The sequence below is a fragment of the Pseudophryne corroboree genome, chromosome 1, assembly GCF_028390025.1.
Source record: "Pseudophryne corroboree isolate aPseCor3 chromosome 1, aPseCor3.hap2, whole genome shotgun sequence".
Classification (NCBI taxonomy): Eukaryota; Metazoa; Chordata; class Amphibia; order Anura; family Myobatrachidae; genus Pseudophryne; species Pseudophryne corroboree.
Window position 1 is genome coordinate 115,200,440 of NC_086444.1, and position 26,648 is coordinate 115,227,087.

The 26,648-nt window shown below is 45.6% G+C and overlaps 1 protein-coding gene across 1 annotated transcript in view; it reads right to left on the minus strand.

Moving 5' to 3' along the window:
- Positions 1 to 26,340, minus strand: part of CDC20B (cell division cycle 20B) — a 98,725-nt gene extending 72,385 nt beyond the window's left edge. Inside the window, exons 1-2 of the mRNA XM_063946513.1 lie at positions 26,119 to 26,340; positions 24,000 to 24,071 (exon numbers count right to left, since the gene is read on the minus strand). Of these exons, the coding sequence (XP_063802583.1) occupies positions 24,000 to 24,071; positions 26,119 to 26,181 (135 nt within the window). The 5' untranslated portion in view covers positions 26,182 to 26,340. The remainder of the gene's footprint in view (positions 1 to 23,999; positions 24,072 to 26,118) is intronic.
- Positions 26,341 to 26,648: the final 308 nt, after the last annotated feature.

Sequence of the window (26,648 nt, forward strand, 5' to 3'; positions counted from 1 at the left end):
GGGCATCCCAGCCCTTGCACATCCAGACGCAGTGTCGGACTGGGGCATGTAGGGCCCACCGGGGGGAATGCAGTGGTAGGGGCCCATGTTAAGGGTGTGGCCAGTCTGCACCTCATTGGTTTGACTAACCATTAGAGAGTGCAATGTCTGGGCATCTTCATAAATATATATACAGTATATTAAGCTGCTGCATGTATGATAATGTACCAGATTAATAACAGATTAATAACAGCAATGCACTGTAGAAAATACACCATAGTCCAGTATAAGATAACATATGTATAATGTATAATTCAAGTGCACAGTCTGGAACCTGATCCTTAGAGCAGGAGGTGGGCCCCTAGGCAGTAGGGCCCACCGGTGGTTACCCCTGTACCCCAGTCCAAGCCTGTCCAGACGCACACTTGTACACCAGGAAAAAGTCTTATACTAGTTTTAGCATAATGTCGCAGATGCAATTACAGCAAAAGTTCCTAAAGTGGTCAGAGCAGCGAGTGACTGAATCAGCTCTAAAAAAAACATTTAATTTACCATTTACGTTACTTATGCAGAATTAATTATTAATTGCTGTGAAACTTTTTTTAAACATCAATGAATTCTGCACAGGTAAAATGATTTGAGTCTATTTTCATAATTAATACCGGTTTGATTCCTTACCATGTGCTTATGTTACCCAGACATACAGTATATTCATTGAGTGTTTCTCAGGGTTGCCAAAAACATTCTTTACCAATAATTTAATAAAACTTTTCTCACCACCAGCAATGATTATCATACTTTTACTGTTCTGCATTTTTTCTTACTGACATGCAAAAAAACTTTACTCATGTTTACTGACTGTCAGTCCTTTCATAAATACTGTAGTTTGCAGATAGTTTGTCAATATTAGTGAATATTAAAAAGTGTTGCAACACACAGCCATAAAGTATGAATAAATCCAGCCTACAGACCTCTGTGCCCGCAGTGAGTGTGGGGATCAGAGTAAACTCAGTGATAAATCACAGCTCAACTCTGTTGCTCTCCCAGCTGTGTTTGAACTTGTATGTACAGGCTGAGTCTCCCATGTCTAAAATGCATGGGACCAGAAGCATTTTGGATTTCAGATATTTCCGTGTTTTGGAATATTTGCAAACGATAATGAGATATCCTGGGCAGTGCCGTAACTAGGCATTTTAGCGCTGTGTGCAAGAACTGACATTGGCGCCCCCCCCCCGTACAAGTTAGGCGCAGTGCGCGCCTTAGGCGTGCGAAAAATATATAGGGGCGTGGCTTCACGGGAAGGGGCGTGGCAACAAAATGATAGCAATTCACACTACGGTGCACAGTAGTCTCCATTATTCAAATTACGCTGGACAGTAGCGCCACTACACCAGTTAGAGCCCCTTTTATACATTACAATAGACAGCGTCCCCCTTTTTACACATTGCGGCAGCCAGTCCCCCTTTTTACACATTGCGGCAGCCAGGACCCCTTTTTACACATTACGGCAGCCAGTCCCCCTTTTTACACATTGCGGCAGCCAGTCCCACTTTTTACACATTGCGGCAGCCAGGACCCCTTTTTACACATTACGGCAGCCAGTCCCCCTTTTTACACATTGCGGCAGCCAGGCCCCCTTTTTACACATTGCGGCAGCCAGTCCCCCTTTTTACACATTGCGGCAGCCAGGACCACTTTTTACACATTGCGGCAGTCAGGACCACTTTTTACACATTGCGGCAGTCAGGACCACTTTTTACACATTGCGGCAGACGGGACCCCTTTTTACACATTGCGGCAGATGGGACCCCTTTTTACACATTGCAGCAGATGGGACCCCTTTTTACACATTGCAGCAGATGGGACCCCTTTTTACACATTGCAGGAGAGAGAGAAAGAGAGAGAGAGAGAGAGAGAGAGAAAGAGAGAGAGGGGGATATACTTATCTTCTCCCCGCTGACAGGCTCCTCGTGCAGCTTCCTCTCCGTGCAGTGTGAAGTCAGTTGAGAAGGAGGAGGAGGGAGGGGGAGCAGAGAGCCGCAGCAGCGCTATTTGATTGGTAGTAAGCGCTGCTGCAGCATCCCCCTCTCCTTCTGTATTGGCTGCCTGGCGCTGCTGTGGATGCTGGGATGCATCCACAGCAGCGCCAGGCAGCCAATACAGAAGGAGAGGGGGATGCTGCAGCAGCGCTTACTACCAAACAAATAGCGCTGCTGCGGCTCTCTGCTCCCCCTCCCTCCTCCTCCGCTGCCCGGCGCTCCTGTCTTCTCTCCTCCAGCGCGGCGCACGGCGCAGTCACAGAGGCGGCATGTAATGAGTCAATTTGACTCATTACATGCCGCTGGCCGTGCGCCCCCAGGGCAACTGCGCTGTGTGCCAAGCCCCCTTGGCACACACGTAGTTACGGCCCTGATCCTGGGGATAGGATCCAAGGGCCTAATTCGGATCTGATCGTAGATGTGCTAAATTTACCACGTCTACGATCAGCGTCACAGACATGCGGCGTGACGACCAGCACAGGGCTAGTCCGACCCACATGTTGTCAGGCCCTGCCCCCCCCCCCCCCCCCCCCCCCCCCCGCACAGGTACAAAAGCATCGCACGCCGACGATGCTTTTGTACGAGTAGCTCCCTACCAGTGCAGCAGCAGCGTTCAGAGTTGCAGCGGCTGCCTGTGATGTCATGTATCCGCCGCAGCCCGCCCCCCCAACAGTCCGGACCGCGCTCCACCAACAGCGTTCTAACGCCCCCTCCTGCCCCGTGACCGCCTCTGCCTGTCAATCAGGCGGAGGCGATCGCAGCCTTGAGATGCTGATAGCATCTGCCTGGGGAGCGTACGCGCTGTGTGGCCACTGCGCATGCGCACTCCACAAGGTAATTCAGACTGCGATTGCTGCTGCTGCAGCGATGCAGTCTGAATTACCCCCCAAGTCTAAACAAGAAATGCGTTTATATCTCACATACACCATATACACACAGCCTTAAGGTTATTTTTTAAATATTTTCAAGAGTTTTGTGTATGAAACAAAGTTTGTGTACATTGGGAGTCATTCCGAGTTGATTGCTAGCTGTCGTTGTTCGCAGCGCAGCGATCAGGCTAAAAATTGGCATTTCTGCGCATGCATATGCACCGCAATGCGCACGCGTGACGTACGGGTACAAAGCCCGTTGTGGTTGTGCACAGGTTCTAGCGAAGTTTTCAGTCGCACTGACGGCCGCAAGAAGATTTACAGGAAGGGGGCGTTTCTGGGTGTCAACTGACCGTTTTCAGTGAGTGTTTGCAAAAACGCAGGCGTGTCTGAAAAAACGCAGGCGTGGCTAGGCGTTCGCTGGGCGGGTGTATGACGTCACATCCGGACACGAACAGGCTGAAGTGATCGCAAGCGCTGAGTAGGTTCAGAGCTACTGTACATAGAAACTGCACAAACTGTTTATGCAGAGCTCGGCTGCACATGCGTTCGCACTTCTGCTAAGCTAAAATACACTTCCCAGTGGGCGGCGGCATATAGTTTGCACGGCTGCTAAAACTAGCCAGCAAGCGAACAACTTGGAATGAGGGCCATTGAACCATCAGGTGTCACTATTTTCATTGCACTCAAAAAATCTTGGATTTTAGAATATTTTGGATATGGGAGATTCAGCTTGTAAATGGCATAGCGAGAGCGACAGCTTTCTAGGTTTAATGCTGCAATTGCGGAAGCACTAGGCCCGCTGGAGAGACTGTAGATGCAGTGATGCCACTTTCCGGGTTTCCCAGGTCATATTCCCTGCATATTACCAGTCAGATTTTGTACTTAAAATGCTGTGGTACCTAGCAAAGCTAACTACAGAAAACAGAAATTTGAAACTCATTTCATCGGCATTGTGTGTGGTTTGCATGCACCTTATTGCATCGGCATTGTGTGTGGTTTGCATGCACCTTATTGCATCGGCATTGCGTGTGGTTTGCATGCACCTTATTGCATCGGCATTGTGTGTGGTTTGCATGCACCTTATTGCATCGGCATTGTGTGTGGTTTGCATGCACCTTATTGCATCGGCATTGTGTGTGGTTTGCAACTTTGCATGCACCTTATTGCATCGGCATTGTGTGTGGTTTGCATGCACCTTATTGCATCGGCATTGTGTGTAGTTTGCATGCACCTTATTGCATCGGCATAGCGTGTGGTTTGTGTGCGCCTCATTGCATCGGCATTGGTGTGGTTTGCATGCGCCTCATTGCATCGAAATTGCGTGTGGTGTGCGGGCACCTCATTGCATCGGCATTGCATGTGGTTTGCGTGCGCCTCATTGCATTGGCATTGTGTGTGGTTTGCGTGCACCTTAGTTTATCGGCATTGCGTGTGGATTGCATATTTTAGTGATAGCTGACCAACATAAAGATTGTGTCAAATAATTATTAAAAGAGAGTAAAAGTAATATATTTTCAAATGGAAAATGTATATTAACATTAGAAGTCAATTATGTAACATACTATAATTGAAACCTACAAAGACAACACAAGTTGCACACTACTACATGCGTGACTTTAGCCTCTTGTTTGTTTTCTAAGTTTCAAACATTCAATCAGCAAGTTGCTGTGAAAGACTTGGTACGTTTCACCGTCAGTGACTGGCATGCTTTTGTAAACAATTAAAAAGTAAATGAAATCACCTTCGTTGGCACAGCCTTATTCATTAATGCACACGCTACAGAAGACTTGTCCAAAGGTGTCCTAGCATCAGGGTTTTTTGTAATTTAGGAAAGTGTCTTATGTAGGAAGCAGTAACAAGAAAATTAGGCTACTCCCCCATTTTCCCAGGTGAGAACATTTTGTTTAGTGTCATATGCTCCCTCCAAGGCTTTTACAGCTAGAGAGCTACTGTACTGTATGAGCTGTATAGGGAGTTGGCTCTGGAATGAGCCGTAAGCAATCCAACAGGTCAGCTTGGAAGCCAAGACAGGCTGTTAGAGTTCCTCACAGCTCTCCTGCGGTGTGGGCGATAGGCAATCCGCCCAGGAGGTGACATAGCACTGTACATAAAATGCTTGCATATGGATGAATAGACCTCACAGGGCACAAGGCAAAAGGTAGTAATGCAGAACTCTTTCTAAAGAACCTGGTGATAAACTACACTTGAAATGCTATTTTTCACTAAAATATACCAGTGCCACAGTTTTCTTCATGCCAAATATTTTTTTTCCATCACAAATATCTCTCATTCCACTTCTTACTTATTCAGATAAAAATAACAAATACTACTGTAGTTATATATTCCTGGTTGTCAACATTTCTTGGAGCAGCCTTTTTTGGAACATTTTGGCAGCCTCCCAACACAACTCACCCCAGAGCATGAACATAAACACAAAATAGATACAACAAATATAAACCCTCCTAGTACACACAGCGCAAAAATAAAATTAGAATTACGTTCCTGATTGGATGTGTGGAATCAGATGCCTTAATCCAACCTTCCAGGTGAATGGAATCCAGCTCGTTTAGTCCCAATATGAAACAGAAAAAATAAGATTTTACTTACCAGTAAATCCATTTCTCGTAGTCCGTAGTGGATGCTGGGGACTCAGTAAGGACCATGGGGAATAGACGGGCTCCGCAGGAGACAGGGCACTTTAAGAAAGAATTAGGAATACTGGTGTGCACTGGCTCCTCCCTCTATGTCCCTCCTCCAGACCTCAGTTAAGGAAACTGTGCCCGGAAGAGCTGACAGTACAAGGAAAGGATTTTGGAATCCAGGGTAAGACTCATACCAGCCACACCAATCACACCGTATAACTCGTGATAAACTTACCCAGTTAACAGTATGAACAACAACAGAGCATCAGACAAACCTGATGCAACCATAACATAACCCTTATTTAAGCAATAACTATATACAAGTATTGCAGGAGAAGTCCGCACTTGGGACGGGCGCCCAGCATCCACTACGGACTACGAGAAATAGATTTACCGGTAAGTAAAATCTTATTTTCTCTAACGTCCTAGTGGATGCTGGGGACTCCGTAAGGACCATGGGGATTATACCAAAGCTCCCAAACGGGCGGGAGAGTGCGGATGACTCTGCAGCACCGAATGAGCAAACACAAGGTCCTCCTCAGTCAGGGTATCAAACTTGTAGAACTTTGCAAAGGTGTTTGAACCTGACCAAGTAGCCGCTCGGCAAAGCTGTAATGCCGAGACCCCTCGGGCAGCCGCCCAAGAAGAGCCCACCTTCCTTGTGGAGTGGGCTTTTACTGATTTTGGAAGCGGCAATCCAGCCGCAGAATGAGCCTGCTGGATCGTGTTACAGATCCAGCGAGCAATAGTTTGCTTTGAAACAGGAGCACCCAGCTTGTTGGACGCCTACAGGATAAACAGCGACTCAGTTTTCCTGACTCTAGCCGTTCTGGCTACATAAACCTTCAAAGCCCTGACTACATCCAGTAACTCGGAATCCTCCAAGTCACGAGTAGCCACAGGCACCACAATAGGTTGGTTCATATGAAAAGATGACCCCACATTTGGCAGAAATTGCGGACGAGTCCGCAATTCTTCCCTGTCCATATGGAAAACCAAATAGGGGCTTTTATGTGACAAAGCCGCCAATTCTGACACACGCCTAGCCGAAGCCAAGGCTAATAGCATGACCACCTTCCACGTGAGATATTTTAACTCCACGGTTTTAAGTGGCTCAAACCAGTGTGATTTCGGGAAACTCAACATCACGTAAAGATCCCAAGGTGCCACTGGGGGCACAAACGGGGGCTGAATATGCAGCACTCCCTTTACAGACGTCTGAACTTCAGGTAGAGAAGCTAGTTCTTTTTGAAAGAAAATGGATAGGGCCGACATCTGGACCTTAATGGACCCCAATTTTTTTGGCCCAAAGTCACTCCCGACTGTAGGAAGTGAAGGAAACGGCCCAGCTGGAATTCCTCTGTAGGGGCATTCCTGGCCTCACACCAAGCAACATATTTTCGCCGTATACGGTGATAATGTTTAGCCGTCACGTCCTTCCTAGCCTTTATTAGCGTAGGAATAACCTCATCCGGAATCCCTTTTTCTACTAGGATCCGGCGTTCAACCGCCCTGCCGTCAAACGCAGCCGCGGTAAGTCTTGGAACAGACAAGGTCCCTGCTGCAACAGATCCTGCCTTAGAGGCAGAGGCCATGGGTCCTCTGTGAGCATTTCTTGCAGCTTTGGATACCAAGTCCTTCTTGGCCAATCCGGAACAATGAGTATTGTTCTCACTCCTCTTTTTCTTATGATTCTCAGCACCTTGGGTATGAGAGGAAGAGGAGGAAACAGATAAACCGACTGGAACATCCACGGTGTCACCAGTGCGTCTACAGCTATCGCCTGAGGGTCTCTTGACCTGGCGCAATACCTCTGTAACCTTTTGTTGAGGCGGGGTGCCATCATGTCCACCTGTGGCAGTTCCCACCAACCTACAATCTGCGCGAAGACTTCTTGATGAAGTCCCCACTCTCCCGTGTGGAGGTCGTGCCTGCTAAGGAAGTCTGCTTCCCAGTTGTCCACTCCCGGAATGAACACTGCTGACAGTGCTCGTACGTGATTCTCCGCCCATCGAATAATTCTGGTGGCTTCCGCCATCGCCACCCTGCTCCTTGTGCCGCCTTGGCGGATTACATGAGCCACTGCGGTGATGTTGTCTGATTGAATCAGCACCGATTGGTTGCGAAGCAGGATCTCCGCTTGACTTAGGGCGTTGTATATGGCCTTTAGCTCCAGGATATTGATGTGAAGGCAAGTCTCCTGACTTGACCACAGCCCTTGGAAACTTCTTCCCTGAGTGACTGCCCCCCACCCTCGGAGGCTTGCATCCGTGGTCACCAGGACCCAGTCCTGAATGCCGAACCTGCGGCCCTTGAGAAGGTGAGTACTCTGCAGCCACCACAGAAGAGACACCCTGGCCCTGAGGGATAGGGTGATCAGCCGATGCATCTGTAGATGCGATCCGGACCACTTGTCCGACAGATCCCATTGAAAAGGTCCTCGCATGGAACCTGCCGAAGGGAATGGCCTCATATGACGCCACCATCTTTCCCAGGACTCTCGTGCAGTGATGCACCGACACCTGTTTTGGTTTTAAGAGGTCTCTGACCAGTGTCATGAGTTCCTGAGCCTTCCCCGTCGGGAGAAAACCTTCTTCTGGTCTGTGTCCAGAATCATGCCCAGGAAGGGCAGACACACGTCGTAGGAATCAGCTGCGACTTTGGAATATTCAGAAACCAGCCGTGCTGTTGTAACACTTCCCGAGAGCGTGCTACACTAATCAGCAACTGCTCTCTGGACCTCGCCTTTATGAGGAGATCGTCCAAGTATGGGATAATTGTGACTCCTTGCTTTCGCAGGAGCACCATCATTACTGCCATTACCTTGGTAAATATTCTCGGTGCCGTGGACAGACCAAACGGCAACGTCTGGAATTTGTAATGACAATCCTGTACCACAAATCTGAGGTACTCCTGATGAGGTGGATAAACGGGGACATGAAGGTAAGCATCCTTTATGTCCAGAGACACCATAAAATCCCCCTCCCTTGCGATGACCGCTCTGAGCGATTTCATCGTGAACTTGAACTTTCCAAGTATATGTTCAGGGATTTTAAATTCAATATGGGTCTGACCGAACCATCTGGTTTTGGGACTACAACATGGTCAAATAATAACCCCCTCCTTGTTGAAGGAGGGGAACCTTGACCACCACCTGTTGAAGATACAATTTGTGAATTGCAGTTAACCCTGTTTCCCTCTCGGGGGGGGGGGGGGGGGGGGGGGGGGCGGCAGGGCCGTCAGTGAGGAGGCATCTTCTCAAAGTCCAGCTTGTATCCCTGAGACACAATATCTATTACCCAGGGATCTAACAGGGAGTGAACCCACTTGTGGCTGAACTTACGAAGACGTGCCCCTACCGGGCCTAGCTCCGCCTGTGGAGCCCCAGCGACATGCGGTGGATTTTCGTAGAGGCCGGGGAAGACTTCTGTTCCTGGGAACTAGCTGTGTTGTGCAGCTGGTTTCCTCTGCCCCCGCCTCTGGCAAGAAAGGACGCACCTCGGACTTTCTTGTTTCTTTGTTCGAACGGCTGCATTTGATAATGACGTGCTTTCCTAGGCTGTGCAGGAATATAAGGCAAAATAATAAGAATTTACTTACCGATAATTCTATTTCTCGGAGTCCGTAGTGGATGCTGGGGTTCCTGAAAGGACCATGGGGAATAGCGGCTCCGCAGGAGACAGGGCACAAAAAGTAAAGCTTTATGATCAGGTGGTGTGTACTGGCTCCTCCCCCTATGACCCTCCTCCAAGCCTCAGTTAGGATACTGTGCCCGGACGAGCGTACACAATAAGGAAGGATTTATGAATCCCGGGTAAGACTCATACCAGCCACACCAATCACACCGTACAACCTGTGATCTAAACCCAGTTAACAGTATGATAACAGAGGAGCCTCTGAAAGATGGCTCCCTACAACAATAACCCGATTTAGGTAACAATAACTATGTACAATTATTGCAGATAATCCGCACTTGGGATGGGCGCCCAGCATCCATTACGGACTCCGAGAAATAGAATTATCGGTAAGTAAATTCTTATTTTCTCTATCGTCCTAGTGGATGCTGGGGTTCCTGAAAGGACCATGGGGATTATACCAAAGCTCCCAAACGGGCGGGAGAGTGCGGATGACTCTGCAGCACCGAATGAGAGAACTCCAGGTCCTCCTTAGCCAGGGTATCAAATTTGTAGAATTTTACAAACGTGTTCTCCCCCGACCACGTAGCCGCTCGGCAGAGTTGTAATGCCGAGACCCCTCGGGCAGCCGCCCAAGAAGAACCCACCTTCCTTGTGGAGTGGGCATTTACCGATTTTGGCTGTGGCAGGCCTGCCACAGAATGTGCAAGCTGAATCGTACTACAAATCCAGCGCGCAATAGTCTGCTTAGACGCAGGAGCGCCCAACTTGTTGGGAGCATATAGTATAAACAGTGAGTCAGATTTCCTGACTCCAGCTGTCCTTGAAATGTATATTTTTAAAGCTCTGACAACGTCCAACAACTTGGAGTCCTCCAAGTCGCTTGTAGCCGCAGGCACTACAATAGGCTGGTTCAGATGAAATGCTGACACCACCTTAGGGAGAAAATGCGGACGAGTCCGCAGTTCTGCCCTGTCCGAATGGAAAATCAGATATGGGCTTTTGTAAGATAAAGCTGCCAGTTCTGACACTCTCCTGGCCGAAGCCAGGGCTAGTAGCATGGTCACTTTCCATGTGAGATATTTCAAATCCACATTTTTTAGTGGTTCAAACCAATGAGATTTGAGAAAGTCCAAAACAACATTGAGATCCCACGGTGCCACTGGAGGCACCACAGGGGGCTGTATATGCAGTACTCCCTTAACAAAGGTCTGGACTTCAGGAACTGAAGCCAATTCTTTCTGGAAGAAAATCGACAGGGCCGAAATTTGAACCTTAATAGATCCCAATTTGAGACCCATAGACAATCCTGATGGCAGGAAATGTAGGAATCGACCCAGTTGAAATTCCTCCGTCGGAGCACTCCGATCCTCGCACCACGCAACATATTTTCGCCAAATGCGGTGATAATGTTGCGCGGTTACTTCCTTCCTTGCTTTAATCAAGGTAGGAATGACTTCTTCCGGAATGCCTTTTCCCTTTAGGATCCGGCGTTCAACCGCCATGCCGTCAAACGCAGCCGCGGTAAGTCTTGAAACAGACAGGGACCCTGCTGAAGCAGGTCCCTTCTCAGAGGTAGAGGCCACGGATCCTCCGTGATCATCTCTTGAAGTTCCGGGTACCAAGTCCTTCTTGGCCAATCCGGAGCCACTAGTATCGTTCTTACGCCTCTTTGCCGTATAATTCTCAATACTTTTGGTATGAGAGGCAGAGGAGGAAACACATACACCGACTGGTACACCCAAGGCGTTACCAGCGCGTCCACAGCTATTGCCTGCGGATCTCTTGACCAGGCGCAATACCTGTCCAGTTTTTTGTTGAGGCGAGACGCCATCATGTCCACCATTGGTCTTTCCCAACGGGTTACAAGCATGTGGAAAACTTCTGGATGAAGTCCCCACTCTCCCGGGTGAAGGTCGTGTCTGCTGAGGAAGTCTGCTTCCCAGTTGTCCACTCCCGGGATGAACACTGCTGACAGTGCTATCACATGATTCTCCGCCCAGCGAAGAATCCTTGCAGCTTCTGCCATTGCACTCCTGCTTCTTGTGCCGCCCTGTCTGTTTACATGGGCGACTGCCGTGATGTTGTCCGACTGGATCAACACCGGTTTTCCTTGAAGCAGAGGTTCTGCCTGGCTTAGAGCATTGTAGATTGCTCTTAGTTCCAGAATGTTTATGTGAAGAGACGTTTCCAGGCTCGACCACACGCCCTGGAAGTTTCTTCCTTGTGTGACTGCTCCCCAGCCTCTCAGGCTGGCGTCCGTGGTCACCAGGATCCAATCCTGTATGCCGAATCTGCGGCCCTCCAATAGATGAGCACTCTGCAACCACCACAGAAGAGATACCCTTGTCCTTGGAGACAGGGTTATCCGCTGGTGCATCTGAAGATGCGACCCTGACCATTTGTCCAGCAGATCCCTCTGGAAAACTCTTGCGTGGAATCTGCCGAATGGAATTGCTTCGTAAGAAGCCACCATTTTTCCCAGGACTCTTGTGCATTGATGTACAGACACCTTTCCTGGTTTTAGGAGGTTCCTGACAAGTTCGGATAACTCCTTGGCTTTTTCCTCCGGGAGAAAAACCTTTTTCTGAACCGTGTCCAGAATCATCCCTAAGAACAGCAGACGTGTTGTCGGAATTAACTGGGATTTTGGAATATTCAGAATCCACCCGTGCTGCTTTAGCACTTCTTGAGACAGTGCTAGTCCCATCTCTAGCTGTTCTCTGGACCTTGCCCTTATTAGGAGATCGTCCAAGTATGGGATAATTAATACGCCTTTTCTTCGAAGAAGAATCATCATCTCGGCCATTACCTTGGTAAAGACCCGAGGTGCCGTGGACAATCCAAACGGCAGCGTCTGAAACTGATAGTGACAGTTCTGTACGACGAACCTGAGGTACCCCTGGTGTGAGGGGTAAATTGGAACGTGGAGATACGCATCCTTGATGTCCAAGGATACCATAAAGTCCCCTTCTTCCAGGTTCGCTATCACCGCTCTGAGTGACTCCATCTTGAACTTGAACTTTTTTATGTACAGGTTCAAGGATTTCAGATTTAGAATAGGTCTTACCGAGCCATCCGGCTTCGGTACCACAAATAGAGTGGAATAATACCCCTTTCCTTGTTGTAAAAGGGGTACCTTGACTATCACCTGCTGAGAGTACAGCTTGTGAATGGCTTCCAAGACCGTCACCCTGTCGGAGGGGGACGTTGGTAAAGCAGACTTCAGGAAACGGCGAGGTGGAGACGTCTCTAGTTCCAACCTGTAACCCTGAGATATTATCTGCAGGATCCAGGGATCCACCTGCGAGTGAGCCCACTGCGCGCTGAAATTCTTGAGACGACCCCCCACCGCCCCCGAGTCCGCTTGAGAAGCCCCAGCGTCATGCTGAGGCTTTTGTAGAAGCGGGGGAGGGCTTCTGTTCCTGGGAAGGAGCTGCCTGTTGCAGTCTCTTCCCCTTTCCTCTGCCTCGTGGCAGATATGAATATCCCTTTGCTCTCTTGTTTTTAAAGGAACGAAAGGGCTGCGGCTGAAAAGTCGGTGTCTTTTTCTGTTGGGGAGTGACTTGAGGTAAAAAGGTGGATTTCCCGGCTGTAGCCGTGGCCACCAAATCCGATAGACCAACACCAAATAACTCCTCCCCTTTATACGGCAAAACTTCCATATGCCGTTTTGAGTCCGCCTCACCTGACCACTGTCGCGTCCATAAACTTCTTCTGGCCGAAATGGACATAGCACTTACCCGTGATGCCAGTGTGCAAATATCCCTCTGTGCATCACGCATATAAAGAAATGCATCCTTTATTTGCTCTAAAGACAGTAAAACATTGTCCCTATCCAGGGTATCAATATTTTCAATCAGTGACTCTGACCAAGCTACCCCAGCACTGCACATCCAGGCTGTCGCTATAGCTGGTCGTAGTATAACACCTGTATGTGTGTATATACTTTTTTGGATATTTTCCATCCTCCTATCTGCTGGATCTTTAAGTGCGGCCGTCTCAGGAGAGGGTAACGCCACTTGTTTTGATAAGCGTGTGAGCGCCTTGTCCACCCTAGGAGGTGTTTCCCAGCGCGCCCTAACCTCTGGCGGGAAAGGGTATAAAGCCAATAACTTCTTTGAAATTAGCAGTTTTTTATCGGGGGCAACCCACGCTTCATCACACACCTCATTTAATTCATCTGATTCAGGAAAAACTATAGGTAGTTTTTTCACACCCCACATAATACCCTGTTTTGTGGTACCTGTAGTATCAGCAATATGTAACGCCTCCTTCATTGCCAAAATCATATAACGTGTGGCCCTACTGGAAAATACGGTTGATTCGTCACCGTCGCCACTGGAATCAGTGCCTGTGTCTGGGTCCGTGTCGACCGACTGAGGTAACGGGCGTTTTACAGCCCCTGACGGTGTTTGAGGCGCCTGGACAGGTGCTGATTGATTATCCGGCCGTCTCATGTCGTCAAACGACTGCTTTAGCGTGTTGACACTATCCCGTAATTCCATAAATAAAGCCATCCATTCTGGTGTCGACTCCCTAGGGGGTGACATCCCCATATTTGGCAATTGCTCCGCCTCCACACCAATATCGTCCTCATACATGTCGACACACACGTACCGACACACAGCAGACACACAGGGAATGCTCTTAAAGAAGACAGGACCCCACTAGCCCTTTGGGGAGACAGAGGGAGAGTTTGCCAGCACACACCAAAAGCGCTATATATGACAGGGATAGCCTTATAATAAGTGCTCCCTATATAGCTGCTTTAATATATATAATTTTGCCACAATTTTGCCCCCCCTCTCTTGTTTTACCCTGTTTCTGTAGTGCAGTGCAGGGGAGAGCCTGGGAGCCTTCCTGACCAGCGGAGCTGTGTGAGGAAAATGGCGCTGTGTGCTGAGGAGATAGGCCCCGCCCCTTTTTCGGCGGGCTCGTCTCCCGCTCTTTAACGGATTCTGGCAGGGGTTAAATATCTCCATATAGCCCCCGGAGGCTATATGTGAGGTATTTTATGCCAAAAAATAGGTTTACATTGCTTCCCAGGGCGCCCCCCCCCAGCGCCCTGCACCCTCAGTGACTGCCGTGTGAAGTGTGCTGAGAGCAATGGCGCACAGCTGCAGTGCTGTGCGCTACCTTAAGAAGACTGAGGAGTCTTCTGCCGCCGATTCTGGACCTTCTTCTCTTTTCAGCATCTGCAAGGGGGCCGGCGGCGAGGCTCCGGTGACCATCCAGGCTGTACCTGTGATCGTCCCTCTGGAGCTAATGTCCAGTAGCCAAAGAAGCCAATCCATCCTGCACGCAGGTGAGTTCACTTCTTCTCCCCTAAGTCCCTCGTTGCAGTGATCCTGTTGCCAGCAGGACTCACTGTAAAATAAAAAACCTAAGCTAAACTTTTCTAAGCAGCTCTTTAGGAGAGCCACCTAGATTGCACCCTTCTCGGACGGGCACAAAAACCTAACTGAGGCTTGGAGGAGGGTCATAGGGGGAGGAGCCAGTACACACCACCTGATCATAAAGCTTTACTTTTTGTGCCCTGTCTCCTGCGGAGCCGCTATTCCCCATGGTCCTTTCAGGAACCCCAGCATCCACTAGGACGATAGAGAAATCAGAATTACCAGCTATAGCTGTGGAGACCAGGTCCGAGAACCCTTCTCCACACAATCCTCAGCCTTCCATATGCCACTTAAGTTGGCATCATCTGTCCATTGCAAATTCTACAGGATACGTCAAGCAGAAATCGATATAGCTTTGCCTCTAGGACCCAGTATACTCATGTCTCTTTGGGCATGTTTTATGATATATATCTCTTAAGACAGCATCTTTAATATATATCTCTATATATATATACATATATATATATATATATATATATATATATACATACTAGGGTCTCAATTTCTGCTGATAAGGTACCTGTCCATGCCGCCACAGCGCTATAAACCCATGCCGACACAATCGCCGGTCTGAGTAGTGTACCCAAATGTGCACGCTATCTGCAGGATCCCTGAGAATAGCTAGGGCTACCTTTTGGGCAAACGTGACACCCTAGGGGAAGATTCCCATCACATCCTGGCCCTAGTGGGGAAAGGATACTGCCTGAGAATTCTTTGTGGGAAGCTGCAGTCACTTGTCTGGAGATTCCCGCTCTTTTTCCTCATGAGAGGAGGGAAATTTACCTCAGCTTTCTTCCCCTTAAAATGTGTACCCTTGTGTCAGGGACAGATGAGTCATCAGTGATATGCAAATCATCTTTTATTACAATAATCATATATTGAATACTTTTCTGCCATTTTGGCTGTAACTTTGCATTATCGTAGTCGACACTGGAGTCAAACTCTGTGTCGATATCAGTGTCTATTATTTTGGATAGTGAGCATTGTGAGACTCTGAAGGTCTCTGCGCCATAGGGACAGACATGGGTAGATTTCCTGTCTGTTTTCTAATCTTTTGTGCAATAAATTCACCTTAGCACTTACACATATCCAAACAGGTGTCGGCGTTGTCGACGGAGACACCCTCTCACACACATATTAGCTCCATCTCCTCCTTAGGGGAGCCTTTTACCTCAGACATGTCGACACACACGTACCGACACACCACACACACATAAGGCCCTTTGGAGAGACAGAGAGAGAGTATGCCAGCACACACCCCAGCGCTATATGACCCAAGAATCACACAGTAACGTAGTGTTAACCCAGTAGCTGCTGTATATATTGTTTTTACGCCAAATTTATGTGCCCCCCCCCCCCCCCTCTCTTTTTCACCCTCTTCTTTCGTGCTTCTGCAGGGGAGAGCCTGGGGAGCTTCCTCTCAGCGGAGCTGTGGAGAGAAAATGGCGCTGGTGAGTGCTGAGGAAGAAGCTCCGCCCCCTCAGCGGCGGGCTTCTGTCCCGCGATTTTGTGTAAAATAATGGCGGGGGCTCATGCATATATACAGTGCCCAGCTGTATATATGCCCACTTTGCCAAGAGGTCTCTAATTGCTGCCCAGGGCGCCCCCCCCCTGCGCCCTGCACCCTACAGTGACCGGAGTGTGTGGGTGTAATGTGGGAGCAATGGCGCACAGCTGCAGTGCTGTGCGCTACCTCATATGAAGACTGGAGTCTTCTGCCACCGCTTTTGAAGTCTTCTTGCTTCTCACGCCGGCTTCTGGCTCTGCGAGGGGGACGGCGGAGCGGCTCTGGGATCGGACGACCAAGGGTGCGTTCCTGTGTTCGATCCCTCTGGAGCTAATGGTGTCCAGTAGCCTAAGAAGCATGACCTATCCGCAGTTAGTAGGTCTACTTCTCTCCCCTCAGTCCCACGTAGCAGAGAGTCTGTTGCCAGCAGATCTCTCTGAAAATAAAAAATCCTAACAAAATACTTTCTATCCAGCAAGCTCAGGAGAGCTCACTAAAGTGCACCCAGCTCGTCCGGGCACAGATTCTAACTGAGGTCTGGAGGAGGGACATAGAGGGAGGAGCCAGTGCACACCAGTATTCCTAATTCTTTCTTAAAGTGCCCTGTCTCCTGCGGAGCCCGTCTATTCCCCATGGTCCTTACGGAGTCCCCAGCATCCACTAGGACGTTAGAGAAAATAGCAAGAGGACAACCAATGTGTAGTACTTCACAACAATGATGAATCAAAAACGTCTTTGAAGAAACAGAAACAGATATCTAGATCCAGTGTACCCCACTCACTCAGTGATAGGTGGATATATATATATATATCAAGGTTTCTTTGTGTAGTCAACTGCCGTATCCATACACCCTTGGAGTGTGCAATAGGGATTGATGGAAGGGAAGGTAGTTCGTCAGAATATGAAGCGTACCCAAAAACTCACAGGTAAAAGAAGGATATGAAGTACATAAAGGTTTCTTTAAGGTGTGTAATTTTACTGCACACAGCGTACCCCAACTCACTCTTGAAGATGTGAAGCAAATCCTATCAAGGTATCTTTACTTGGTTGTCTCGATAGGTATTCCCTTCTTCCAGATTGTCCCATATGTCCTCAAATGTATTACATAGGGAAATGGAACAGAAAGAAGGAGAACCAATGTGTAGTGTGTATCAAATGGTATAGGGACCTAGATGAACTGGTCTCCTGTTTAAATAACCAGATATTGATACAGGTGGGAGCAGTTATAATGAACTTACACTATAAATAAAACAGCAAATGGGATGATATATTACACCTTTCAGCTGAATAACATACAGCAGTATATGGATGGAAAAGGAATGGAGTGGCGTACCCCAACACTCACAGCAACACCACCAGTGTCAAACACATCAAGGTATCTTTGTTTAAAAGGTGTAAGTGATCTTCATATATTGCGTACCACAACTCACACATGCAAATCAGGCGCCGTTCCTATCAAGGTATCTTTATACGATTGGTCAGACGATCTCACTCCAAGACGTGATTTTTCATTAAAAAAAATTTTTTATTGAGCTACACAAGCTCCAAAAAGGAGTGTGCAAAAATACAAATACAATTTTTACTGGATTTTTCGTTTTTTCCTTTTTCCTTTTTTTTTTTAATCATGTATTTGTATTTTTGCACACTCCTTTTTGGAGCTTGTGTAGCTCAATAAATTTTTTGTTTTTATGAAAAATCACGTCTTGGAGTGAGATCGTCTGACCAATCGTATAAAGATACCTTGATAGGAACGGCGCCTGATTTGCACGTGTGAGTTGTGGTACACAATATATGAAGATCACTTAGACCTTTTAAACAAAGATAAGAAAAAGAGAAATGGCTGCGCTGGATTTCAGAAATAAATATTAATAACAATAGAGAGAGCCAACGTAACAGTAAAAAATCTGTCGTAATTTATTTAAAAAACTGTGGGATAATACATATAGAGCAAATAGGTAAACATAAAAGGTAATAGCTCAGTTAATTGACTCACAGTAACAGCACAATTAGGACTTGTATATTGAAACAGCTATGACAAAAAAATGCTGAAGTCCCTATTCCGTGACAGAGATGGATAATGTTCGTAATGTACGATATGATGAAAAAAAGAAGAAATTGCAGTTGTGAAGCTCCAGTATTAAAACACGTTTGTATGGCCAGTGGATCAATCAGTGATAAATACCTCTCACGTGGGCTGGTCCATTTACCGGGCGTCCCCGGTCAGGTATCCTGCGTTGCCCACTGCCGCTCTGCAGCGGAATGGAGACAGATTGCTGCAAAGGATCGACTGACCTATACGGCGTGGATGACAGCGGCTGTTTGGAAGCTGGAATCAGTCAGGAAGATTGCCGTCAGAGAATCCTGAACTCCGTGCCGCATGTGAGACACCTGAGCAGGGTGTATGAAGAAACGAGTCCCAGAGAATCCTGAACTCCGTGCCGTATGTGAGATACCTGAGCAAGGTGTATGAAGAGGCTCTTGAGGAAGCTGGCAGCCATTAGACCAGCGAAACGCGTTGAGCTAAGGACAGTGACCATCAGCTGTGGACCCACTTGGCACCTCCGGTAACAATTGGACTCTTTGCCCCTATTGGACACTACAAGCCCTTTTGCAACATGGAATTATTCCCCTGCTGCTAATTGGATTCTCACCTGCTAAACCGAGGTCCTGGGGATAACATCCATAAGGACTGGGTAATTATTACCATCTTAAAGTGAATCCAAAGCTAATGAGGAGGGAGTCCTAACCGGAGACTGTGTACATATAATATACATCATAAGTGGGATTCAATTGGTCCTAATCAACATTGTCTAACATCTTCTGTTTCTGACTTAGGAACAGACAAAGATAATATGATTACATCTGATTTATCTAATTAATGGTTTTTAATTTATATTTTTTATTATGTTTATTAAAAGTTTGTGATAATCTTGATGTGTTTCACACTGGTGGTGTTGCTGTAAGTGTTGGGGTACGCCACTCCATTCCTTTTCCATCCATATACTGCTGTATGTTATTCAGCTGAAAGGTGTAATATATCATCCCATTTGCTGTTTTATTTATAGTGTAAGTTCATTATAACTGCTCCCACCTGTATCAATATCTGGTTATTTAAACAGGAGACCAGTTTATCTAGGTCCCTATACCATTTGATACACACTACACATTGGTTCTCCTTCTTTCTGTTCCATTTCCCTATGTAATACATTTGAGGACATATGGGACAATCTGTAAGAAGGGACTACCTATCGAGACAACCAAGTAAAGATACCTTGATAGGATTTGCTTTACATCTTCAAGAGTGAGTTGGGGTACGCTGTGTGCAGTAAAATTACACACCTTAAAGAAACCTTTATGTACTTCATATCCTTTTTTTACCTGTGAGTTTTTGGGTACGCTTCATATTCTGACGAATTACCTTCCCTTCCATCTATCCCTATTGCACACTCCAAGGGTGTATGGATACGGCAGTTGACTACACAAAGAAACCTTGATATATATATATCCACCTATCACTGAGTGAGTGGGGTACGCTGGATCTAGATATCTGTTTCTGTTTCTTCAAAGACGTTTTTGATTCATCATTGTTGTGAAGTACTACACATTGGTTGTCCTCTTGCTATTTTTTCTGTTTCATATTGGGACTAAACGAGCTGGATTCCATTCACTTGGAAGGTTAGATTAAGGCATCTGATTCCACACATCCAATCAGGAACGTAATTCTAATTTTATTTTTGCGCTGTGTGTACTAGGAGGGTTTATATTTGTTGTATCTATCTTTGTTTTTAAATGTGGTGACATTTAATTTAAACCATCAAGTACTATAGCTGCATTGCACCACTTGACACACTTTCCTATTTTTCCTATTATATTTTATAAACACAAAATAAATGCTCACAATTGTTACCCCGTATCTGCTACTGCTGAGTGTGGGATCAGTATGAATTACCAGCGGCTGGGATGCCGGCCACCAATACACCGACAGCAGCATCCCAGCTGCCGGTATAGCGGCAGTGGAGCTAGCACAAACAGTCTCCTTGCAGGCTCGGTGGCTCGCTCTGCTCACCACAGGTTCTATTCACACTTTATGGGCATGGTAGACAACCACGAGTGGGCATAGTCCTGTTGCGCCAGTATTCCGGCTGCCGGCACTGCCAGCTGTTGAGATTCCGATGTCGGTATCCTGACCGCCAGGATCCCAACAGTCGGCAAATTAAACGTATACCCTGAGTGTTCATGTCTTGCTCTGTTTTCCTACTCACTTTAATTTAAAAGTTACCAACAACAGTGTTCTCTCTGCCATGTGACAGGGCCATAACATGCATATAAATACATACGGTAATATCTTACCATTGCTAGGTAATAATGTGCTCATATTTGTATGACAGATTTTGGACTACTCCTGCAGAAACCATTCTTTAAGTGCAGGTTTGTAATGGTTTCTGCAGGAGTAGTACAAAATCTTGCTACAAGTATCAAACGGCCCATTCAGTACTAGCGGAGAACCCATACCCACCCCCCCTCTGACACAAACGTGCCTATACCACCAGACGATAAGACATGTGCCGATGTGGTAGTGTACGTAGTAGCTGATAGCTATATCACAGCTAACTAACAATACACTGCCTAATCACCACATATAAATATACTAGCTTTATTCTGTGTTTCCTGGGTTGTATGTGAGCTTATAATAAAATGTCTGAACACTCACAGATACAACACACACGAAGCACTGACTAAAGAAAGTACAGCTTTCATGACATTCACAAAGAACACTATATTTAAATTGTGCAGAGAACAGATATTTTGCTCGTCTTCAGCCATTTGCCAGTACAATGTAATAGCTGTAAAGTGTATAAACAGTTCAAAGAATTTGGGGCCCATTCCTCACAGAGTTTCAGCTATTTGAAACCCGTTGCATATAATATATATGGTGCCCCAGCCAATCAGCTCCCAACTGTCATTTTTCAAGCACATGACAGGAGCTGATTGGCTGAAGCACCGTTTATCATAAACAATGAGTTTTAAATAGCTAAAACTCATTGATAAATGTGCCCCTTAGTTTTATACACCATGTTATAAAAACACAATCGCCATTTATATGAATTGTTTTATATTTTCTACATAAGAAGAATATAAATAGGCAGAAATAAAAGCAGACTTTATAAGGATGATGATGATGCCAATAGACATGTATGATATTTAATGTTTTAAAAATAATAATTTGAAATGTTTATTATATTTGTGGTTATGTTTTCTCAGTGTGGCTGAATAATAAAATACCATTAGTCCAAGTCTGTCAGGCAAGGTGTTTATACTACACAGGACAAAACATCCAGTTCTGTAGATGAATATGCATGCAGAAAGGGGGCAGATGCAAGCTAACCGGTGCATTTAAGTTACCAACCAGCTAACATTACACTGCCTTCCTTCCACACACAGTTGAGAACAAACAAACCTGTTTATAAAGCATTGTAATTGATGTCTGGCCTCTGTTGCAGGTGGCAGAGTATCAGCCACTGCTGATCTGTAAAGCAAGCAGCCAGCTAAAAATACACTGCCTACCTGAAGCAGATACGCTGTGACACAGTATGACAAATTATTGAGAGAAAAAAAACAGTCCAGTCAAAGGCCCTCATTCCAAGTTGATCGCTAGCTGCCAATGTACGCTGCATAGCGATCATTTTAAAAAATGGCAAAACTATGCATGCGTACGGGCCGCAATGTGCACGTGCGGTGTACAGGTACAAAGAGCATTGTTGTTTTGCACTGCTTCTAGCGACGATTCCATTCGCACAGCGGATCACAAGGAGATTGACAGGAAGTGGGAGTTTATGGGTGTCAACTGACCGTTTTCTGGGAGCGTTTGGAAAAATGCAGGTGTGTCCAGCCGTTTGCAGAGCGGGTATCTGACGTCAATTCCGGGACCTTCGTCACAGCAATCGTCGCACAGAATAAGTAACTACAGCGCTGGTCTTGTTTTGCACAAAATGTTTTTGTACCGCTCGGCTGCACAGGCGTTCGCACTCTTGAAAAGCAAAAATACAGTCCCCCATGGGCGGCGACTATGCGTTTGCGTGGCTGCTAAAAGTAGATAGCGAGCGATCAACTCGGAATGAGGGTCAGTTTGCAAGCCTAAGGGCTATAACACACTAGCCGGTTTTCCCCGTATGGCAAAAAGCCGGTCAAAGTTTGTCCAGCTTTTTGCCATCCGGCAGGGTCTTTCAAACACGATGGCTTTGAGCCGTGTGTAATGCTGTGCGCATGCGCAGCATTAGACACGGCTTGAAAAAAAAACGTTGTGTGTGAAAGCTCCCCTTCACACACACGGTCCACTGCCCACAAAGACGGCACAGCGCCGGCCCGGTAGCCGGACCTTCCAGTGGACATTTCCGGCTGTAATCCGGCAGCCGGGCCGGGGCCGTGCAGTGTGAAAGGCCCCTACCCCTCACACTGATAACTACAATACCGGCACGGGAAAAAGCCATCCGTCTTTTTCCCGGCCGGTAAAAGCTGGCGCGTGTGTATCAGCCCATAGAGTTTGCATCCTAAGTATCTTCATGAGGAAGGTTCTGTATATGATGTATTTTCACCACATTCCACAAGATGGCACAGTTACTCTTTCAATAGAAGCTTGCTGATGTAAAAGTGTGGAGTGCACCTAGCAACTGTCTGTCAGCAGCTTACAACAGCCAGCTAGCAATGCACTGCCTCACTGGCCCATCACATTCCATTCTAGCACTTTCAATGGACTTGATGATATGACGATGTCCTACTACTTACATGCTGTGATGTTATTCCATTAGAGTGTCAAGCAAAGGATTTCCAAAGTTACTGATAGCACCCTTTCCTTCACCCAAATAAGTATATTCTATGTAAATTCATAGTCAACAAATTACAGTCTAGTAGAAGTGCAGTATATATAGAGCCAATACAAATACTTCTCTAGAAAGCAAATCAAAGTGCCTACACAGAAGAGCTAGTGCATGCTTTTCTTCATATACTGTATAGAGGGGAAATGACATACTCACAATATACATAGACAACAACAATGTATATAAAGAAGAGATGTTTTATGTGCAATTGCCTACTTACTAATGGGTTCACGCTAAAGCTGGGTACAAAATAGAACAATCTTGTACCACTGTTGTATGCGACATCTACCGGTTGGCCGTGCTCAGGGGCGGATTGGGAACAAAAAGCGGCCCTGGAAAATTTGTACTAGTGGCCCCACATGGGCAGCACCAGAGGTGTAAGTTCTAGCCATGGGCCATGGCAGCAGCACCCTCCCACCCAAGACTTTCCAGATAGTGGGCATGTCCAGCATCGAGGGGGGAGTTAAAAATAAATAAAATTAAATATTATGAGCACATTATATGATACACCTTCAGAATTTAGGAAACTATATAATTCTTTAGAAAGAACTGTATCCCAATCACTATTCACTCAATCTTATATGTCAGCCAAGCAGGCAGACGGAGCATACACTAGATCATCTGCAATCACAGGCTAAGTGGCAAAGTCATTTTCATATATGCAAATTATTTTGCATCTTATTCATTATGTCTATAAAAAGGACCACATGTCCTCAAACAAAACAGGCCCCCACGGGTGCGTCGGCCCACCGGGAATCTTCCCTGTAAACCCTATGGCCAATCCGCCTCTGGCCGTGCTGCACAGCTTATCCGAAGGTATCGCATGCACCAGGTGCAGTGTAATGAAGGGTGGAACACTGATCGTTCAGTCCTTCATTATATCGTTGTGATGTGTATTGCGGATACATTATGTCGGCCTGACGGACGGCATATCGGCCAGGTACACATAGTTCTGATGTGTAGCCGGTATCACAGCAATAAAGCTATTGATATATCACATTATAATTAAAATTTACTATCATTTATTCAGGTAATAAACATCCCTACCAACCTTGCTTGTTTTCTGCAAACTTGATTTTCTGATCCTTTTCAAATTCCTTCCAAGAATTTTCATAATACTTTCCTTAGAGAAAAATAGTGACAATTGTTATTGCACAGCTTACGTCAATGTTATTCACACATTGATCTAATAAAGCATCTCACTGTATAATGCACTCTAATAATAATCCATCTCACTGTACAATGTACTCTAATAATAAACCATCTCACTGTACAATGCACCCTAATAATAATACATCTCACTGACCAATACACCCTAATAATAAACCATCTCACTGTATAATGCACCCTAATAATAAAGCATCTCACTGTACAATGCACTCTAATAATAAAGCATCTCACTGTACAATGCACTCTAATAATAAAGCATCTCACTGTACAATGCACTCTAATAATAAAGCATCTCACTAAACAATGCACTCTAATAATAATCCATCTCACTGTACAATGCACCCTAATAAGAATAATAATCAATCTCACTGTACAATGCACCCTAATAATAAAGCATCTCACTGTACAATGCACTATAATAATAAAGCATCTCACTGTATAATGGACTCTAATAATAAACCATCTCACTGTACAATGCACCCTAATAATAATACATCTCACTGACCAATACACCCTAATAATAAAGCATCTCACTGTACAATGCACTCTAATAATAAAGCATCTCACTGTACAATGCACTCTAATAATAAAGCATCTCACTAAACAATGCACTCTAATAATAATCCATCTCACTGTACAATGCACCCTAATAATAATAATAATAATAATAATAATAAATCTCACTGTACAATGCACCCTAATAATAAAGCATCTTACTGTACAATGCACTCTAATAATAATCCATCTCACTGTACAATGCACTATAATAATAATTATAATAATAATAATAATACATCACACTGTACAATGCACCCTAATAATAATCCATCTCACTGTATAATGCACCCTAATAATAAAGCATCTCACTGTACAATGCACTCTAATAATAAACCATCTCACTGTACAATGCACCCTAATAATAATCCATCTCACTGTACAATGCACCCTAATAATAAAGCATCTCACTGTACAATGCACCCTAATAATAAAGCATCTCACTGTACAATGCACTCTAATAATAAACCATCTCACTGTACAATGCACCCTAATAATAATCCATCTCACTGTACAATGCACCCTAATAATAAAGCATCTCACTGTACAATGCACTATAATAATAAACCATTGCACTGTACAATGCACTATAATAATAAACCCTCTCACTGTACAATGCACAGTGCACTCTAATAATAAATCATCTCACTGTGCAATGCACTCTAATAATAATCCATCTCACTGTACAATGCACTCAAATAATAATCCATCTCACTGTGAAATGCACTCTAATAATAAAGCATCTCACTGTGCAATGCACTCTAATAATAATCTATCTCACTGTACAGTGCACTCTAATAATAAAGCATCTCACTGTGCAATGCACTCTAATAATAAATTAATCTCACTGTGAAATGCACTCTAATAATAATCTATCTCACTGTACAATGCACTCTAATAATAAACCATCTCACTGTGCAATGCACTCTAATAATAATCCATCTCACTGTAAAATGCACTCTAATAATAAAACATCTCACTGTACAATGCACTCAAATAATAAAACATCTCACTGCCACGCACACTCTATTAATAAAACATCTCTCTTTGCAATGCACACTAACAAAACTTCTCTCTATACAATGTACACTCTGATAAAACATCTCACTGTACAATGCACAATAAATAAAAACATCTCACTGTACAATACACACTAATAATATAAAACATCTCACTGTACAATACACACTAATAATATAAAACATCTCACTGTACAATACACACTAATAATATAAAACATCTCACTGTACAATACACACTAATAATATAAAACATCTCACTGTACAATACACACTAATAATATAAAACATCTCCCTGTACAATGACCAATCCAATAATAAAACATCTCATTGTACGCTATACACTATACTGTGCAATGTCCACTCTAATAATATCTCATTGTACTCTCTAATAATAAAACATCTCACTGTGCAATGTCCACTTACCCACATCACATTCTCGTCTGATTTGATTTTAGGGAACGACATCTTTTCCAATTTCCACTCCATATTTTGCTCTACAAGAGCCTCATTGCAGTCTTCTGCTTATCTACCTATCTCTTTGTGCCTGCAGTAAGTCCTGCTACCCTACTCCCATGGGGGACTATTCTTCTATATAAAGGTAAAAAGCGGGCGGCTGGTGCCGCGGGAATCACCTGTGCTGCTACGTGATTGGTTGCTGAGGAGAAAAAGTTGTATAAGTGACGTCACGGCAGGGATTCCCTCCGCTCAGGCATCAGCGTGTTAGCGGTGCTCACCCTCAGTGGAGGCAGAGTGGGGCGGCTGCAGCAGCGGGAAAACTTTGTTCCTTGGACCTGATTGGCTGGCTTCTTCCAGGGATTCCCTTCTCAGAGTTTAGCGACGTCACATTTCGAACGTTGCGATTTAGAACGTTTACCCGGGGGTTCCCCTGGCGACTGGCAACGGCTGGTGATACAGATCACTTTCACAGGCGCCTACAGCAGCGCCAGACTGGA